The sequence below is a fragment of the Mustela erminea genome, chromosome 14, assembly GCF_009829155.1.
Source record: "Mustela erminea isolate mMusErm1 chromosome 14, mMusErm1.Pri, whole genome shotgun sequence".
NCBI lineage: Eukaryota > Metazoa > Chordata > Mammalia > Carnivora > Mustelidae > Mustela > Mustela erminea.
In genome coordinates, this window is record NC_045627.1 from 80,080,506 (window position 1) to 80,100,779 (window position 20,274).

Genomic DNA, 20,274 nt, shown 5'->3' on the forward strand with positions numbered 1-20,274 from the left:
AAGCACCAAAAAATAAATTATTTTAGGAAATAATTAATAAAGGTATCAATTTAAACAAAAAAACCCAACATTAAAAAACAAAAGCCCTGCTACTATTATCTGTCTTTCTGGCATGGAGTTAAAGCACATAAAGATAAAGATAAAATGTTATGAACCATACACCTCCAAAAGAACACAGGAAGACATTCAACATAAACTATACAGAGATGTATAGACAAACGGACCACACTGTGTGACAAGCACATATGCCCTTTAAAAATACTGTATCACCACCAAAAGGCAACAACAGGAAACACTAATAAAAGATACCCCATTTATCAATGATCTGCGCTGAGAGCAGGCAGTGGACATGCACTGGTTGATTCCCCAACATACAATCTGCTTCACTGATTCCTCTAAGTTACTCAGCTTATGGCATTCTTAGGAACGGTCTTTGGTTCAAAGGCAGACATGTGACCCAACATAGAGCAAACAGATTGAGCAAAGCCTAGTTCGGTGCAAAATATCTTGTAACTCATTTATGACCACGAGAACAAACTGAAACAGATGCTGTGTACATGAAGGAGACAAGAACCTGAGTCCCTGGTAACACTATAGAACCATGAGACTGCCTATTGAAGTCTGGCAGAGACTGCCTTATTTGCTTAGTTTTATTACAAGAGATTAAAACTTTTCCTTATTTACTTAAACCACTTTGAATCAGGTGTTCTGTTTTTTTGCAGCCAAAAGCATCATGATTAGAATGACTAGCCAAGGGGCACCTGGGTGGCTTAGTCGATTAAGCCTTTGCCTTCTGCTCAGGTCATGATCTCAGGGTCCTGGGATCAAGTCCCACATCGGGTTCCCTGCTCAGCTGGGACCCTGTTTCTCCCTCTCCTGCCTGCCTCTCCCCCTGCTTGTGCTCGCACTCTCTCTCCCTCTGAAATAAATACATAAAATCTTAAAAAAAAAAAAAAAAAAAAAAAAAAGAATGACCAGCCAAACAAGACTAAATTTGTTCATGTTAAATGTTAACTCAATATACAGGTATGGAAAATAAAAACAGGAATGTTAGTAAGTTGCTCACTGATTCTCCTAAACAGAAGATTATGAAAATTATAAAAATAACATGCACATGGTAACAAAATAAAACCATGCAATAAAAACCAGTCTCCCACAGCTGACCCTCTGTTGCATTCTCAAAGGCCCCATTCAACTGGGAAAACTTGTATGTTCTTTCTAAAATGCTCCTTGCAAATACATGGATGTGTGTGTGTTTGTGTGTGTGTGTATGCTTTTTTTTCCCTAATAAAGAAACACGTTTTATGAAGAATATTACACACTGCTTTGCATTTTTCTTTTTCAGCTAATGTATTTGGAGAAGATTTCTCTCTAAGCATACATACGAGTCATTACCTTTCACCGCTTATTTTTCTACTATAAGTATCTTTCCACAAATGAATAGTCCTCTGCTGATAATACAGATTTCTCTCAATGTTCTGTTTTGTTCTTTCAGTAAACTGTATTTCATGGAGAAGAAATCCTTTTGAAGATTAGTATTCCACATACAGCAATCTTTATGCTACAGAATGTAGGATCAACCCAAATGTCCCATTCTCTAATAAACAAAAAGGAATTGAGATAATGATTGCTAAGGGCCCCTGCCTTTAATAGGAACACTAACATTAAGATTCTATGATTTTATATATTTAGGAAGAAGAAGGGACTAATCAATAAAGTCCATAGAGACTAAAAATTATACTCGCGGCATAATTCTCCAAATGAAAGAGAGCACATCACCATAATGGAAGAAAATTTTATTATTCTACTTGTTTTATGGAATGACTTACTTGACATTTATCATGTCATGTTTTTAGACAGCTGTCTTAACTCTTACTTTCTGAGGACGAGAAAGCTTTCTCACATATCTTTACTTTCCAAGCACAGTGTCTTCCATATGGCAGAAATAAAATAAATGCTGAGTACTGATCACTCAGTACTTCTTCCTGTATGCCTGTCTATTCAGCAGTGTTATTTATAGAATTTTTATGCAGTAAAAGGGTAAACAATTCTATGTCAATACAATCAAACATTACTAAAATAGATGAATTTCCATTTTTAACATAATACATAGCAAAAGATAAACAGTTCATCTATCTGCACTTGGACCAACAGAGATACCTGGAAAGAGAAAACAGCTCTAACTTACCATATATATGAAAAGAGGCACAATGCTCTGCAATGCTCCCATATACTGTCCAAGAGCTATATTAAATCTTTCAATATAGAGATCTGGAGGGCTGGCCTGTGAGAAAGAACATTAAACGTGATTATTCTGGGAAACCAAGTTGAAGACCTTTAATCTAAAATGCAGACTCAGATAAATTAAAAAAAAAATGCAGACTCAGAAGTCTAAGTCAAAATTCATTCTTTCCAAGATTTTATGACAGAGAGAACAGGCACTGGGGAGGGGCAGAGGGGGAGAGAGAGAGAGACAGAAGCAGATTCCCGGCTGAGTAGGAAACTCAATGCCTGATCCCAGGACCCGGAGATCATGACCTGAGCTGAAGGCAGACACTTAACCAACTGAGCCACCCAAGCACATCCCAAGTCAAAATTCATACTGAAATTTACAATAAAGAACGGGAGAAGGCTAAAGGTTAAGACGTCTATCTTTGTTCCAAAATCCGCTATGCAAACCTGAGGTGTGGTTTAGCAGTCTTTAAAACTTGTGTAACTTTATACCATGTTAGCTAAAAGTCTTACTCAGTTAGTGAGTAAAAAGCTGCATTCACAAGTTGTGTTTATTAAGATAAATCAGTTTAAAAATTATCACTGAGCTATGTGGACATTTCCTATAGGAACCAAACCATATTTGAGCCTAGAATATGAAGAAAGAGAGAAAATACTCAGGAAATGGTACAGGACATACTATTAAAATAGCTATTGAATTTTTACAGTTACCTTAGGCACAGTAATATTCTGACTTCAATACCAACTTGACTGTAAACCACTTCTATAGCTAACCAATTAGCTATGAAGAGACTTAAATGGTCCATATATATCCTCACCTCTAAAGAGCAATCAAATAAACATAATACATGCCTGGCTTTTAACTCATTGTTATCAAAACACCAAGTCATAAGGCCATCAAAAGAAACACTTCCTGTTTTACTGCCTGTTATGGGCTAAATTATGTGTTCCCCTTCCCAAATTCCCATGATGAAGCCCAAAGCAGTGTGACTGTATTTGGAGTAAGGAAGCAATTAGGCTAAATGAGGTTTTAAGAGTCAAGCCCTGATCCTTTAAGATTAGGGTCATAAAAAAAAAGACACCAAATGGCTCCCTCTCCCTCCCCATCTCTTCCTCTGTCTTTTCCTCTATTCTATCACACCACATACCCGCCCCCAGCACACACTGTATGTGAGTACACAGCAGGCCCACAGCTTGGACGAGCCAGAAAGAGAGTTCTCAACAGAAACCAAATCAGCTGCTACCTTCATCTTAGACCCCCCAGCCTCAAGAACAGGAGAAGTACATTTCTGTTGTTAAACCACCCAGAGTTTGTGGCATTTTGTTACGGCAGCCCCAGCGGACTAAGGCACTATGTTTTAGGAAAGTATATCCATCCACTGTTTCATTTTATTCTCTAAAGCTAAACTAACTAGGTATCATTTTAATACTGAAGAAACACACAAATGGGCAAGTCACTTATCTGAAAAAAAAGAGGATAGACCCAGGTCTTCCAGCTAAGAATTCATTCCAGACACAGAGAGTTGGAGATGGGCATGGCACAAATCATCATGCAAACAAAACTGACTCTAACCCATGGCATTCTCATTACTTGACAAACATACCGTGCTTACTTTTCCTTTTGTCTTTCAAACAACGAAAACAAGGAAATGTCACACTGAAAGGTTCCAGAATACTAAACAATTAAATTGTAAAACCACTTCAGCTAAGCTGTTTTTAAAACGTCCAAACGTTCCAATACTATTTTTAATATAAGATTTCATTTATTTTTTTCAGTTCTACTGAGATGTTAGAATATTGTAGTGAATGTTCCTTACTTCTAATTCATCTTCCACGATTGCACATTTAGAGATCTGGCACATACAAGATCCTTTTTTTTTTTTAATTTATTTTTCTTAGTCTTCCTAATTACCTGCAAACTGAATGTTATTTCCATTGTACATACGAGGCCACTAGGGCTCAGAAAGAGTCACAGATCTACAGTCCCACAGCTAGTAAGCCCAAGAACGAAGACTCAAACTTAGTCATCTGAGTCCTCGCAGCCATTTACACTGCATCCCTCTTTTAGCAGGCTGAGAACTTTAGAAAACTTGAGCGCACTCTGCTTTCACGGACTGTTCTTCTCACACGCAGCCCAGCAGAGCACTCCCACCGCACTAACAGTATGATGTGCTGTTTTAGATTTTCTCGAATCTTTTCTTCCTGAATGCCTTTACCACACCCCCTAATCAGTCACTCTAGTTAACTTCTATTCACTCTTCTAGATTTGTGTCACTTCCTCCAAACTGCCGGAGACACAGGGCCCTCAGATAGAACACCATTCCACTTCTTCACTTTTCCCACCAGGTTGCCTCTGCTACTAAACTTCAAGCCCCTAGAGGGCAAGACCTCTGTCTTGTCTCTATAACCTCCACAGCTGACCGCAAACCTGCAAGAAAGCGTGCAGAGATAAATCCGTTTTTCTGCAAGGACGGTCTTGCTTAAATCTAAATTTGCTTAAATCTAAATCCTAACCTTGTCTTGTTTCCATCGAAACTACTTCCTTACTACCTAACAAGATTGTATTGACATCAGGCAATGCATTTAGCCTTCTGAATTTCAATTTCCATAAATACAAAAAAAGGAAAAATACTAATTGTGCTACTTCCAAGATGTGCCAAAAATCAAAGAAAATGATATGTGTATGCTCTGAAAAATGTCAGATGTTATAAGGGCACATGCAACTAGTGAGGGTAAGTAAATTCCCTTATGAATTAACTATCTATTTGTCTAATACTTGAGAAAAACCTATTAATATTATTAAATGCATTCTTTGTTAACTAGAGAAATTGGGGGAAATGGTTCTACATTATGGGCAAACTTATAACTCTAACTACTGGGCAGAATCGTATGTAATATCTTTTTCTAAACTGCAGCAAAGAACTCTGGAAATGATATTTCAGCACTCAAAGAAATAAATTTTAGAAGCATTATATGAGAAAAAGAAAATCTGAAGAGTTTTTGCATTAAAATAATTTTTCTTTTCATAAAAGGACACTTTATCTATTCAAAAGCTAAAAGTATGAACACTGATCAAAAGGCACACTTAACAGCAGAGAATAAATAAAATTGAATTCCTTAGTTATTCTTTTCAAGAATTCCCAAAGCCTCAAAGGTTATGAGTATTAAAAAGCACTTTTTGTACTAAATCAAATGTCAGAACATTTATTTAGCTTTTTAGTTCCACATTTCACGCAGCACTTACTCAAAACCTTTCAAATGACAGGACTATAAATTATAAGTTCTAAAATAAATCCAATCTCTTTACAAGGAACTAGAAATAACTGCCATTTAAAAAATAACAAATCGGGGCGCCTGGGTGGCTCAGTGGGTTAAGCCGCTGCCTTCGGCTCGGGTCATGGTCTCAGAGTCCTGGGATCGAGTCCCGCATCGGGTTCTCTGCTCAGCAGAGAGCCTGCTTCCCTCTCTCTCTCTCTGCCTGCCTCTCCATCTACTTGTGATTTCTCTCTGTCAAATAAATAAATAAAATCTTTAAAAAAAAAAAAAAAAAAAAACTCTTTAAAAAAAAAAAAAAATAATAACAAATCGTCCCTCCTTAAAACTTAAGTTCAGTATACCTTAGGCCCCATGGGGGAAATTGCTACCTATTTGATTTACATTATTTCAACATGAATGTATTTGGCTTGGACATTAAATGATATTTTTTACCCTAAAATAAGCAAGTCTCATTTTCTTCTCAAAAGAAAAAAAAGGAAGGAAGGAAGGAAGGAAACGCAAGGTGCCAGAAAACTAACTACTGCTCCAACCCTGCTCTGACTTTTCATAACCGAGCCAAATTCCCAAAAATTTAGAACGTATCTCGTAGGAATGCTTCAATTTCTTCTGCTTTTTTTTCTTTAAATGAGTAACACATTCATCTGGTTTAAAATTTAAATGCATTCAAAAGGAAATAAAGAGTTTACCTTTATTCCTTCCTCACTGAACCAACACTTAATTCGTTTATAACCTTCCAGAAGAATTAAACATCATATATGAAAATAAGTATCATATATATATATATCTATATCTATCTATATATATATAGATATCCTTTTCCACACAGATGCTAACATAAAACCACACCAATTTATACTTTTCCTAAGAACATACCTTGGAGACTTTTATTCTAGTGGTTCTCAAACATTTTGGTCTTAGGAAGAAGACCAAAATAATTGAAGATTCCAAAAAGCTTTTGTTTATTATATGGGTCATATAATATATAAATATAAAAATATGTACTAATTTATTCTAAAATGGTATTAATGAAGTCTGCATTTTAACATTTAATGATAAAAGTTACATGTTTTATATTATAAACTAGTTATATGTAAATAACTATTTTCCCAAAAAAGGAAGAAAAATGGCACTGTTTTCACATTTATGCAAGTCTCTTTAGCATCTGCCTTAATAGAAGTCTGCTTAATTCTCATATAGATGTGGTATGTTGTTCTGGTTGAAGTAAATGAAGAAAACCTAGCCTCACACCAATATGTAGGCAGAAAACGAAGGCATACTTTAGTATCCTTTTTAGATACTTGTGCATGTTTTTCTTTAAAACTTGACAAGATTCTCAAAGGTTAGTTGAAACAGGAAATCTGAAACTATTAATGAACTCTCTGTACTCTATTACATTAAAACCCATTGGTCTATCTTCTACTTTGAATTAATCTTTTAATACATACATTTTATAACATCAGAAATTGGTCATTTGTAAAATACTGAGTTGCATATGTCTTCCACATGTTGATGCATTTCACTATACATCAAAAAGAAAAAAAATTTACATTTGTTATTATCACCACCTATTTCATCAGAAGAGTCTTTTTAAGTACTGGGAAGCCATCAAGGTCATGGTAGTAGATACAGGCTTTCCAAATTCTAATTTTCACTTCAAAGCTCAAATTTTATCATTGGGAACAAAGACTGCCAGTTGCTTTCCTTGAATGACACACTTCATTTTTGAGAAAATGTTGAATACCAAAGTCAAGTTAAATAACCAGTTTGTCTGTCAGTCAGTCATTCTTTCAAATAAAAACACTGTTCTATCGGAAAAAAACACCCCATCTAGTTCAGCTCAAAATTCACCAACCACACAAGTGCTTTTTCTTAAAACAATCACTGTACTTTGATATGCAGCTTCCCATTTCTCTACAGAGAATATTTTAAGTATATTAAAAATCACAATAAAATTGTGAAATTAAAAAAAAAATGCTGCTTCATCTAGGATATTCTTAAGTGAAATGCTTTCATTTTCTAAGAGTGGAAGATTTGTGCAACGGCATCAATAGTTTGCCCACCACTGGCTTGGTGGGCATCAGAACAAATATCAACAACCATACCGTGGTAAGGTATCAGAACCATACCATCAGAACATCAGAACAAATATCAACCCACAAAAAAGGGCAAATAACATCTTAGGAGTGCTAGAAAAAGCTTCAATTTTGCAGACCCTCTGAGAGGATTTCAGGAACCCTTGAGGTCCTCAAACCATACTTTAAGAAATCTGTTCCTCTAAGTAAAATGTTTGAATTTACCATTTAACCAATCTCCACATTAATAGCCTGTTGCTAATCTTCTCTACCACAATGTTACCAATTATTAACTTCCTATAGCTATTGTTTAATAGACTGTGCCTTTTTAAAAAAAAATTTTTAAGTAAAATAAAGAACTAGATGATAACCTTATGGATAGTTACAAAATAATTTGGCCCCCCCTAATTCTGAAGACCTAACCTGCTTAATATCACTAGTATTATATGTATATTTAGTTACTAAGTATATTCCTTAGAGCAAGGACATAAGGCTAAGATTTGCTATATCATACCACGCCTTCATAAAAGGAAAGAAAAACAAGTTTGTTATCCTTACTTTTGAAAGCCAGATAAGGAAGTTTGGTCAGTTATTCTTCTCAGATGTATATTTAATTTTATAACAACTGATTTATTTAAATAATTTCCCAGGCAACAGACTTGAAAATACTATGATCTAGGTCAGTACTGGCCAAGAGAACTTTCTGTGATGACAGAGACGTCCCATATCTGCACTATCCAATATGGTAGCCCCTAGCCATGTAGGTTTACTTAGCACTTAAAACCTATTTAATGAAAACCCAAGAACCAAGTTTTTATTTCATTTTCACTGTGGTTAGGGGCTACCAAAATGGACACCACAGATGTGAAATACAAACAAGTTTCACGATCTCGTATCATTCCTCTTCCACCTCTGCCTCATCCCACCAAAATGAAACATAGAAAAAATGTTAAGGACTACGTGCTTTTACGTTCACAAAAACACTTTGTCTTCAAATAAATGACTTTTGCATGTTAAAATGAAATACGGAGGAAGAAAGGATGGGAAGGAAGACTAAAAAAACGTAAGAAGGCCACAAACCTGTATCTTTATAGAAGTAATACATGTTTACTGAAATTTGAAAAGATTAAAAATGCTATTATAGAAAAACCACCACTACTGACATTGGTAGATAACTACCATTAACATTTTCTTCTGTTCTTGTGTTTATGTGTGTATGCTTATTTTAAAAAATATGTAATTATATTATTTTCTAATTTGCTATTATCACCCAGCTATATATCATCATCTGCCAGGTCAAATATATTTCTACAACATAATGAACCATCTGGACACACCACTGTCTATTCCATTTGCCCTTCTTCATGAGACACTTAAACTAGGCTTAACTATGTATATTATCTGGGTCCGAATGGATCCTTCTACTCCAGACTAGGACTTCAGTGGTGCAAAAGTGTTGTGTGGCCTCCGCAACAAAACAATCTTATATTTAAACCTAAGATGGCACCACTCCTTGCTTAAGTAACAGCAGGTTCAGGAACAAGGCTGCATTTCCATAGGCCAGTGAATCTCGAAGAATGCTCTTCTCCAAATCATCTGAAGGGCTTGTTAATGATGGACAGATTCCTCTGCCACACTCCTAAGTCCTGACTCAAGAAACCTTCCAGAAGTGTGTATTTTTTAATGAGAACTTCAGGAGACTCTTTAAACAGCCAGTCCAGCAGCCGTTAAACACTTAGAGAATTCAAGTGTATACCAGGAAAAGAAGTTTTATGGGAAGGAAATCTAGAGGATTAAAGAAAGGGCTGAGTTAACACAAGACGTGATTTACTGCAGGACAACTGCAACAATTTAGCTGCAAACTATACATATATACATATATTATACAAACTATATAAAATCAGTAAAAATATGATATCTTAGCATTTTAACATTAGTGGTACAACTCTACATAAATTTTTCTTTTAAATTTAACTGCTTCTTGACTGCTGTCAAATTTAGTGCTTAGAAAGTAATTAGAATGTAACAGTGAAGTTCCACATCTACTTGAAATGCAGAAAGCTGCTAAAGAACATCAGTCCTACCCTGATAACAAAAAAACCTAGTTAAACTACATTATTTTCCAAGCTCATCAGAGACCTCAGGGTTCTCTGTGTTTTACAGCTGCCCAGTCCAACCAGGTGAAACAAATTCTAAAGAGTGAGCAGCTCTGGGACTCCTGTCTGGCTCAGTTAGTAGAGCATGTGATTCTTGGTCTTGGGGGTCATGCGTTCAAGCCCCATGTTCCAGGGTAGAGATTACTTAAAAAATAAATAAATAAAACCTTTAAAAAAAATTTTTTTAAATGACCAGTTCTTTTAAGGAAAGTTTCTCCATCGGTGATGGCAGCCATAAAAGCTAGTAAGAAAACAACAGAAGCTGTGACTAATCATTCAAGGCCAAGTGTAAACTAATAGTATAGAATCCCTGGGAGTCTCCGCACAAGGACAGTCCACACCTTCTCTCCAGTTTCTTTATAGAAGTTTGCACTGAGTCTTTGAGAGTAAATGGAATTAAAAGTCCAGCTTCTGAGATCCTGGATTCCTTTAGCTTATCCATATAACAATAACTAAGCTAGGTGACACGGCAGTTACAAAGGTCCAAGGATTACATAACAGAGGAAAATGCCTAAGGAAGTCAGGTGGACTAGGATGACTTCTCACTCTCCTACACACCTCACCCCTTTTAAAACTTGGCAAAAATTACCACTTACCCCATGTGTTTCTTTTTCAAAGAAAACTTTTTTCCTTACCTTTTCCAAGTACAAAACTCTGTCTCAAAATTAAAGTTTATTTTAAAAAGAATATAACTCAGGGCGCCTGGGTGGCTCAGTGAGTTAGTAGGGTCTCTGCCTTCAGCTCAGGTCATGGTCTCAGGGTCCTGGGATCGAGCCCCAGGCTCTCTGCTCGGTAGGGAGCCTGCTTCCCCCTCTCTCTCTGTCTGCCTCTCTGCCTACTTGTGATCTCTGTGTGCGGGTAAATAAATAAAATCTTTAAAAAAAAAAAAAAGAAAAGGAAAGAAAAAGAAAAAAAAGAATATAACTCACAGTGCACTCTGTATACTGTGGTGACAACTGCAAATAATTGCTCATTATTTAAGCGATCTCTCTTGCTCATCACAAATTCCATTTTCAAGATGCTGTTTTAATTCAGACAAGTAGATGGTTCTAGTAACCTCAAGCATAAGCTTTTTAATCAACTAGTAAGTGTTTTACTGAATCTCTCTTTAGGTCTGGCACTATGTTAAGCCCTATGAGGACATATAAAAAGAAAACGCAGCCCCCATCTTAAAAATATGATAGTAAACTTATTAAAATTATGGTCTGCTGAGGGTTACATTGGCTGAGGGTCTCACTGGCAAATTCTGTTGAGATAAGTACCACTTTGCTATAACTGCTTTAAGTTTTAGTTTGAATTAAAAAATCGATCTCCAAATAACTTATTTAGAAAAAAATTCAGTAGAATACACATATGAAGATACCTACCAGTTGGCAATGAAACCATTTAGGGATAACAGGCAATTATCTTATTACCTAAAATCATCCTCATTCCACAAAGAGTGAATAGCATATTTGGGGGAATGAAAGTCTTTCTAAAAACACACTGTGCAGCTCAACAGATGTAGAAATTACAGCCTTTAAAACATACATAAATATCCAATGACCACATGCAAGACAACCAGCTGCGTTATGCTGCCACCCACCGGACAGAACATGAACAGCAAAGCAAACCTTGCTCTGATTTTAAAAACCAAGAGAATCTGGTTCAGTTTGCTGGCAGTTTGGTAGTAAAACCTTATATGTAATCTGGTGTCCGTGAAGAACAAAACTAAGTTAAGTAATGTTGACTAATTATGGTTTAGTCTCTATAAATTTCTATTATTACTAGTAGATGATTTCAGAGTCGAATTATAACTTAACAAAGATGTATTTAACTCAAAAGATATCAACACTACTGTAATCTTATTAAAATAAGTGGTTAAAATGTAATTAGTTGACCAACAGTCATGTAAACCATCCCAAATTCAGCCCTACTGGAAGAATAAACACTGCAACATTTTTCTTCTCCACCTCTGTGTTTGTGGTCTCTCTTGGGGACCTGAACTCAGATTAGTATTATAGGTGGTTTTCCTAACACTTTAATGTTCCTGGCCTGGCCTGGGAACCAAGTCCGTTTAAACACTCTGTGCATGTACATAATGTTCAGTGTAAGTTACAAATCACTGAAAAACTGCTGGAAGAAACACACTTGTTAATGGGTTACTGGCTAGAAAGCTAGCAGATCAAAACAGCAAAACAGTTTTTACATAGTGAAAGTGAAAATACACTCTCAACAGGATAAAGTGCATTAATACATAAATTTATCAGCATTATGTGGGGGCAAAAGCCTCATGACTGCTCTAATGGATTCTGGATTCAGACCTACACAAAAATAATCAAAATACAGACGTGTCACTTTAAGGACAGTTTTAAGAGTAAAGAATGTTCTATCCATTAAACTCAATTGTCCAAATGGTGGGGCAAACAGGATATTCTAAATACTGTCAACTCAAATACTTTTTGTTATCAGTCAAAAAACCACCCCTAAAATCTCAGTGACTTAAAATGACAAAGTTTGGATAAATAAAATATAGTACAATGGAATGTTATTCAGCCATAAAAAGAAATGAAGTATTAATCATGATATAAACATGGACTTGAAAACACTGTAAGTTAATTAAGCCAGACACCAAAGGTCACATATTGTCCAATTTCATTTCTATGAAATGTCCAGAAGAGCCAAATCCACAGAGACAGAAAGTGGAATGGCAGCTGCCAGCGGCTGGGAGAAGGGGAAGGCGGGAATTACTGCCAGTGACGACTGGCTTTCTTTCTGGGGCAACTAACATGTCCTGAAATTAGCAGTGATGGTTGCACAACTTTGTGACTACACTAAAAACCAGTGAGTCTGTACACTTTTAAATAAAAGATGAATGTTAGAGTACATGCTTGTATCTTAAATGTGCTTATATCTCAAAACAGAATTTTTTTAATGGGTTAAAAATTGAAAAAAAATACATAGCAAAGCTTTCTTTCTCAGGTTTTACAGGCCCATCTTGAGAGTCTACCCCATGTCAAACTTGCTCAGGGACCCAGGATAAGAGAGCCTCTATCATCTGCCACCATTCCCTCAGCAAGCAAATGGAAACATGGAAAACGGAACAGCTGATCTTGAAGGCTTCAGATCTTTGGATACACACTTCACCATGCACACCTCACTTGAATTCACAATTCAGAGGCCAAAGCAAGTCACGTGCCTGAGTCTAATTTCAACAGGATAGAGACGTATACTCTTACCATGCATTGAAAAGTAAGAGAAAGGCAAACTTTGTCTAACGAGTATTCAGCTAGTTCACAATTACAATAAGCCAAAAGAAACCAACACTAGTACCTCAGGATTCTGGACCTCAAGCAGCTCACAATGCTGCAAAGATGGCATCCTGCTTAGTAACTAAACCTGTGCCAAAGTGCTAAACTAAGGCCAAGAGTAGCAACACACACACAGTGCTCTAGGAGCAGAGAAGACAAAGTGATTCTGAATACTGTCAGGGACACTGAAATTAAAAGCTCAGCGAACCCTGACAAGGAGAATGCCCGGGGGGAGTTGACCCTCAAACAACAAGGATTTGAACTACATGGGTCCACTTACTCATGGATTTTTTCATACAGTATGGTACTATAATATATTTTCTCTTCTTTTTTTAATATATTCTTTTCTATAGCTTATTATTATAAAAATACAGTATATAACAAATAAACAAAATCTGTGTTAATCGATTATGTTGTCAGTAAGGCTTCTGGTCCACAGTAGGCTATTAGTGGTTAAGTTTGGGGGGAGTGAAAGGTTATCCTCAGATTTTCAACTGCGTGGGGGATTGGTGCCTTATATTGTTCAAGGGTCAACTACAGTGGCAAAAGAAAGTAAGTGAGAAAATACACAAAGATGAAAACACACAGCCCATTTAAATTTTATTTATTTATTTTTTAAAGATTTTTTTTATTTACTTATTTGACAGATCACAAGAAGGCAGAGAGGCAGGTGGAGGTGGGGAAGCAGACTCCCCACTGAGCAGAAAGCCCAATGCGAGGCTCGATCCTAGGACCCTGGGATCATGACCTGAGCTGAAGACAGAGGCTTAACCCACTGAGCCACCTAGGCACCCTCCATTTAAATTTTAATAGCAAAAACGTTACACTATATTGCTGAGTTCACAGTGTGAAGAGCCCTGAAATCCTTGATAAGGAGTATAGTCTTTGCTCTTTAGGTAAATAAGAGAGTCGAAAGATTAAGAAAACAGATGGTATGAGGGGTACCTGGGTGGCTCAGCTCAGGTCATGCTCTCATCAGGGTCATGGGATCAAGCCCCACACTGGTTCCCGCACTCAGCAACTCTACTTGAGATTCTCTCTCCCTCTCCCTCTGCCCCTACCCCCTCAAATAAATAAATAAATCTTAAAAAAGAAAATAGATGACCTAAGTCTGAAAAAAAAAAAGGACTGAGGCAACAAAACAGACTTGCACAGTAAAGATTCAAGCTAGAAATCTTCCTATTTTTCCACAGAGTACCCATGAGGACCTAAGCTAGGCACACAGCATGGGATAAATTTGAGACTTTACAAGGGGGAAAATTAGCAAGATTTGTGATTCATTTCCTATCTCTATCCTATTATTCATCCCATTCCAGTCTATCAAAATGATCATTACATCCTTTGCCTAAGCAGTACTAAAGAATAAACCCGCATCTTAATGATCTCTGCAGTCCACGCTAAGTCTAGCACACGTGCTCATACAATGTTTTGACATTCAATGTTTGCTGACCTGAATGTTCTCAAAGCACTATCACCCTCCTTCCCTATTCCCCAAGTCCCCTCTAGTAACTGCCAACACTTCTATGGAAACCAAATAGATCTCCCAATCCTTACCCTGCCTCTCTTCCGGCTGGTCATGGTTCTAGCTGTACTGTTTCTTCTAGATACTTCTTCCCATTACCAGCAACTCCACAATTTCTTTTCCAAGATTCCTTGGGCCAAATGTGTTCCATAATTCAGAACTTCACAGATTTAGACGGTATAGTGATATCTACACAATGTATTATGTAAAATACCCAACAGAGATTAGAAATATCAACACACTGATATTTCTAGGAGAAAACACATAACACATTGATATTTCAGGAAAAGAAATATATAAATGTTCCCCCCAAATTCCTCACGAGTTTAGACCAAGTCTTACTACCACATGAGTTCTGACACCAACTGAAGAGGAAACATCCATTTGCAAAGGTTTTTTTGTGATCTTGGAATTGCAGATAAAGAATCGTGGACCTGTAATCCACCTGGTCTATTATAACCACTACTTCCCTGCCTCCCTTTCTTTCCTACTTCAACCCATCACGTACTCACTTGTATTCCACACCAGTCTTTGCTCGGTGCAACTCCTGGCATGTAAGGGCTTCTACAAACGGGCTCCAATCTTCCTTTTCCAGCCTCATCTCCTCCCAATCTCCCTCAAATACACTCTATCCTCACAGGCCCACTCCTTTCTACCCAAACCTCTCCAAAAACAGCCTTTGCTTATGAAGTTCTCTCAGCCTAAACAGCTCCCTCCCCAAACACCCACCATTTTTCATGGCATTCATTTTTTAAAGATTTTATTTCTTTGAGAAAGAAAGAGCAAGAGAAACAGCATGAGCAAGGGCAGAGGGAGAGGGAGAAGCAGACTCCTGGCTGAGCAGGGAGCGTGATGCAGACCCTGATCCCAGGACCACAGGATCATGACCTGAGCCCAAGGCAGACACTTAACTGACTGAGCCACCTGGACACCCCCAATGGCAACTCACTCTAATGCTGCTTCCTCCTTATTCCTCCATCTGGCTTAGATTATGTCACCTTTAGACAGGGCACTTTTCTTATTCTGCTTTGAAAGACAGTTCCTTGAATACTATTGTTCCCAACGTCTACTAGCAAAGATTGTGACCTAATTCTTTTTCCTTTTGTATTCTTTTGGGTTTCCTTTGTATTCTTTTTCTAATTTCTTGAAATAAATGCTACTAATGTCATTGATGTGTTAACTTCTCATTATGACTGTGGATCTATCTGTTTATCCTTTTGGGTCTATTAATTTTTGTGGCTATGTTATGGGATCTATACACATTTAGAAATGTTACCTTTCTGGAACTTGAACTTTTTATTACAAGATATTTTCTTTATATCCAATAATACCTCTTGCTCTGAATCTACCACTATTAACAAAATCAATGTAGTTATATCATCTTTCTTTCTGGCTGATGTTTGTGTATCTTCTTCCATCATTTATTTGCAATCCTTCTGCCTGTAAAAGAATGCTAAATATTCTGCCTCCTATTAGCAGCATTTAGTAAGGTTGCAGAATTTCATTTAGTTTAATAATCTGCTTACTTCTTTTAAAATAGTCTTTAACATTTCACATAACAATCAATACACGGAAGTTTAAATTTATTATCTTATGGCTTTTTCTATATGTCCCATCTGTTCTCTGTACTTTTTTATCCTTTCTTGACTTCCTTGTTTATTTTCAAAATTATTCCATTTTCTCCCTCTATTATCCTGTTTATTGCACTTTATTTTACCATTCTTTTAGTGATTACCCTGAAATTACAAACTGCATCCTTATTTTATCAGCCTAATAAACTAAATTAGTACTTTTACCTTTTCCTATATGATGCTAGGGCCTTAGAACATTTTTTAAAAAGATCTTATTTATTTATTTGATAGAACAAGCAGGGGGAGGGGCAGAGAGAGAAGGAGAAGCAGGAGCAGGAAGCCTGATGCAGGGTTCGATCCCAGAATCCTGGGATCATGGCCTAAATTGAAGGCAGACACTTAACTAACTAAGCCACTCAGGTGCCCCTCCATTTACTCCCATCCACTTTACATGCAACTGTCATGTGTTTTGATTAACTGTATCTTAGGCCATGTGAGACATTATCATTATTATTCTACACTTGCGTATTTATTTTCTCTATTGTTCTTCATCCCTACCTGATTCTCCAAATTTTCATCTAGAACATTTTCTTTCTAACTGAAAAATACTCTTCATTATTTCTTTAAGGTTAGAGACCACTGGTGATGGATTCTCTCAATTCTTGTTAAAAATGTATTAATCATTTCTATTACTTTTATGCTCACCTCCTAATATGACTAATTATTCTGACTGAGTGCCAGATACTGTTTATGAAATATGAGGCAACTAATTTGATGCCTAGGATAATGTCCTTTTTCTCCAGATAATTTACTTTTGCTTTTGGTAAGCAACTAGAGGCACCAGTAAATCCAGACCATCTTAATGGATCAGGAAATCAGGCTCCAGCTACAACAGTCTGTAACTTATTATTCTTACTACTTGTAGGATGTGATCCTTCAAGTGTGATGGACCTTAAATTCCCAATTTTTATCATTCTACCCCCAAAAGTCCATCAAAACACTATTAAATTTCTTAGCCTATTAGCCTCCTCTTCCAAAATAAACAAGTGCCACTAGATGAAAAATGGCTGAAATGCTACACTCCTCTCTCTGGGCTTCATTCCTCTCTCAGATCTTGGTTCTATAATTTCTTATTGTTTTATCAGCAACCTCGTTTATGTTTTAAATTGTTATCCGTAGGAGGGTTGGTCCAAATTATCTAGTCTTATCCATCACATATCTGCTGCTATACCTAACAGAGTCCCCTGTACACCTGGATGCAAGGCTCTGGGTACATCAGGTTGCCCTCTAGGAACCCCTTCAACAGATCAACCAGCTCAGTTTTTTATACTAATCAAAAAAATCAATGGTGACTGAAAAAGGCAACAGCGAGTCTTTATGGTTTTTGAACAAAAAAAATGCCCATTAAATTAGTGTTTTTAGAAGTTTATTCACCCAAAAACAAATAATAGAGGAAAAACAAATCAATTAGAATACTGGAGACACACGCCAATGACATGGAGAAGGAAAGGGGAGAGGCGAGTCAAAGGACAGTGTTCTACCAACCTTGACAATCACCTGGAAACAAGAGGTCAGGGAGAAAAAAGGAGTCGAAGATGAACATGAATCTCAAGTCTGAGTGTGAAAATTAATTGAGTGAAGAGGAATTCACAAGAAGAGGCATCCACAAGAATAAATCCAACTTGAAATGTTCAGCATACATTTAGAGACTCCGGTCTGAGCCCTCAACCAAAAGTATGGTGATTGCTAATTTTTTTTTTTTTTAAGATTTTATTTATTTATTTGACAGACAGAGATCACAAGTAGGCAGAGAGGCAGGCAGAGAGAGAGAGAGAGAGGGAAGCAGGCTTCCCGCGGAGCAGAGAGCCCGATGCGGGGCTCGATCCCAGGACCCTGAGCTCATGACCCGAGCCGAAGGCAGCAGCCCAAACCACCGAGCCACCCAGGCGCCCCGACTGCTAAATATTTTAACAGAATTTTCTAAAACTTACAGAATATTATTCACTAAACTAGGACACTTGTCATCTATTTGCAGTCATTGGTATATTTTAAAAAATTTAAAAAAAATCATGACTGGCAAGTCACATCTGAGGTTTTGGAGACATGGAAAAAGGAAAATATATTAAGAGAGACTTTATCACATTTAAAGAAGAGAGGAGTTAAGTGCAAAAGTCAGGGGCAGGGGAGAATGGTTTTTAAAAAACTAAGGCAAAATACACTGTCACAGTTCAAACAACCTAGTAGTAGACAGAAAAGCAGAAACTTACACGCAATGTAATACAATAGCAAGCACAATAAGTGGGGTTAGCCAGTTAAGTGATTTTAGTAACTTAATAAACTTAACAAAAAATGCTTTTTAAAGTTACTGAAGTGAGGGGTGCCTGGGGAGCTCAGTTGGCTGAGCATCTGCCTTTAGCTCAGATCATGATCCCAGGTTCCAGGATGGGCCCCACATCAGGATCAGGCTCCAAGCAGGGAGCTTGCTTCTCCCTCTGCCCCTCCCCCTGCTCATGCTCTCTCTCTCTCTCACTCTCATATAAATAAAATCTTTAAAAACAAATAAATAAATAAATAAAGTTACTATGTACTGGAAAAGTCATTGTTTCTTTTAAGAAGGAAACAAATTTTTAAGAGGTAGGACATGAGATTACACCCTTCCTTAAGGATATTTAGGTTTACACAAATTAAAACCTTCTGAAATCTCTGAAAATAGTATTCTCTAGTTTTTAAGTCAATAACTGGAGAACATGGAACGTTACTTCATATACTGTTCAGTCTCCCCATGAGAATATGACTTTTGATGGAGATGAATAAATTACTCTGACACGTAAACTATACAAACCATCAACTATTTTAAGATACCCTTGAAAGATAAAGGCCCACACCCTGAAGGTCCAGCTTATTGATTTATCAACACTGGCACTACATTTCTGATTATCTGCCAAATGTAACTCATCCATTTAGCTCATAATAACAATATTTCATTTCTAAAATCAGAGTGATAAACAAAACCATTCCAACCGAATACAACTTTTCTGGCTCCTGGATCCTGTTCTATTTCACGGGAAAAGCACCCTTAAGGTCTCAATAAAGAACATTATGCTACATATCTGTGATACTGAATAAATTAATAAACCAAATTAACTAAACTCTAAATAAATTAATAAAATGCCTAAACATCTAGAGAACATAAAGATTAGTGATCAAATGAAATTAATTATGCTACTCTTTCCATGGTAGAGGTCAATTCTGGTTGCTGAGCAATCACTCACCAATCATTTGCTGAGTTGTGATTGTGCCAGACATGAAGGATAAAAAGACACATGACAGAGCCCCTGCCCTCAAATGAGAACCTGTGGGGCAGCCAGACATGACTCAGAAATAACACAGCACAATCACTGCTGATAGGGTTGTTACTGACAAGATGCTAGGAGTCCACTGTAGAAGAAATGACAGTGGCCTATTCTGTTCTGAGGGGAGCATGAAGACTCCAGAACATTCCACACAGGTGGACACTAATGAGTTTACACCTGGAAAAACAACAAAGCAGCACTGGCTAAGCAGGAGATAGGACACAGGTTATCTTAGAACACTACTTAGAGCAACCAGGTACTTCAGTAAAGCCATTTCATTTTGACGCTGAGAAAATTTACAATTTGTTATTATCATGTTTAATCAAAAGGAACACAGCAGCTGCATGGCAGAATTGAGACTGAAACCAAGGTCCCCATGTTTTCATTCACTTCACCGTGCCATTTAATAATGGTCAGACTTTATAATCTTACAAAAGATATCATTCTGCAGTAAGATTTTTCCTTCAGGCCATACTGCTGAGCTCCAAGTAGAACATGTATTGATTCTAAAAATCAACTAAATTCCCTGGCTTTACATCATATATTACATTTATCAGGATGGTTTCCAAAATGCTAACACAAAGGAGATAGCACTCTTATGTTTTAGTTTTTAATCAAAATTCTTATTATATAATGCAAAAATTATTTACTCTTGTAATATGCTTTATTAGCAAGGGTGGGGGAAAACAGACATTTCACTGATATACATGTAAATGGTTAGGAGTGCAACTCTGGTACAACTTTCATGAACTGTAATATGTTCACATATAGTGAACGCTGCAGCACTGGTAGTAACAGCCAA

At 36.9% G+C, this 20,274-nt stretch overlaps 1 protein-coding gene across 1 annotated transcript in view; it reads right to left on the minus strand.

Moving 5' to 3' along the window:
* The window catches only part of CACUL1 (CDK2 associated cullin domain 1), a 71,009-nt gene that overhangs the window by 21,203 nt on the left and 29,532 nt on the right, over positions 1-20,274 (minus strand). Inside the window, exon 4 of the mRNA XM_032312021.1 lies at positions 2,189-2,284. Within this exon, the coding sequence (XP_032167912.1) occupies positions 2,189-2,284 (96 nt within the window). The remainder of the gene's footprint in view (positions 1-2,188; positions 2,285-20,274) is intronic.